The sequence below is a fragment of the Lampetra planeri genome, chromosome 17 (assembly GCF_965212315.1).
Source record: "Lampetra planeri chromosome 17, kcLamPlan1.2.h2, whole genome shotgun sequence".
NCBI classification, from domain to species: Eukaryota; Metazoa; Chordata; class Hyperoartia; order Petromyzontiformes; family Petromyzontidae; genus Lampetra; species Lampetra planeri.
In genome coordinates, this window is record NC_136123.1 from 1,256,269 (window position 1) to 1,257,287 (window position 1,019).

At 60.7% G+C, this 1,019-nt stretch overlaps 1 protein-coding gene across 1 annotated transcript in view; it reads left to right on the top strand.

The window, feature by feature from the left end:
- LOC144723198 (nuclear factor of activated T-cells, cytoplasmic 3-like) overlaps nt 1–81 on the top strand; it is a 46,205-nt gene extending 46,124 nt beyond the window's left edge. The window contains exon 10 of the mRNA XM_078601728.1: nt 55–81. Within this exon, the coding sequence (XP_078457854.1) occupies nt 55–81 (27 nt within the window). The remainder of the gene's footprint in view (nt 1–54) is intronic.
- The last annotated feature ends 938 nt before the right edge of the window (nt 82–1,019 follow it).

Here is a 1,019-nt window from a genome sequence, read left to right on the forward strand (position 1 = left end):
ATCGTCCCCAGCTCAATCGCTCTCATGGTGTCCTCTCTCCCACGTCCCCGACAGACAGCGAGAGAACTTCGCTGCGTGTGACCGGCAGCTGGCCCGCTATTGACCTCTGTTCGCACCCTAGTCTTGCCCGGCACCCCATCCTCCTCTCCGTCATCCACCCCCTCCCCTCCCTCCCTCCCCGCTCTCCCTTCCCACCCCTAACAACACAAACCTCCAACTTCCACCCCCAATCTCATCGCACGCATCCACAACCCCCATAGCGCGTTCTCCGCGCTCCACTCCAACCACACGAAGACAAAGTTCCCCCGTGTAGCCTTAACAAACTGTCGGGGCAAGTGCTGTTATCAAGCATCACCTATGACGTGCGAATGGTGACCAGCACCACGCACGGCCGCCTTTGTCTCCCCAGTGGCGATGTTTACGCGTCGCACCAGGCGCTTCTGTGAGACTCAGTCGACCTTGGGGGAGACCCTGGACCGGTTCGGATATCCGCTAACCGGTGTTGGTGACCGTGAGCCGGGGATCGAACCGGGGTGGCTGGGTCCGTGGCGCCGCGCGCTGACCGCTCGTGTTCCGCTGGCCCGCCACCCACGAAGCCGCCTACCCCGCTCGCTCCCCTCCGTGATAATCCACTCGGCACTCGGAGTCTCCCCACGGGGTTGCCGCTCAGTCTAATTACATTATGCCTGCTCTATCCCCGAACAATTGGACCACACGACTCGGACCCCTCTATGCCCCTTATCGAGCCATGGTGTCCCTCCCTCCCTCCCTCCCTCCCTCCCTTCCACCCTCCCTCCCTCCACACCCCCATCCACTTCCTCCATACCTCCCTCCCACTCATCCTCAACAACAGTAATAATACGAATGTCTCATTTACCCAGGGAAGCCCAATTCTCTTTCCCAGCAGGGAGTCTACGTGAAGCATGGAAGGCTCTCGCTGGCGGGAGGTCACGAGACAGACCCAGGTGCCATGGGTTGACTGACTGAGATGACTGGCAGATGCACCAGCTGTGCTCTAC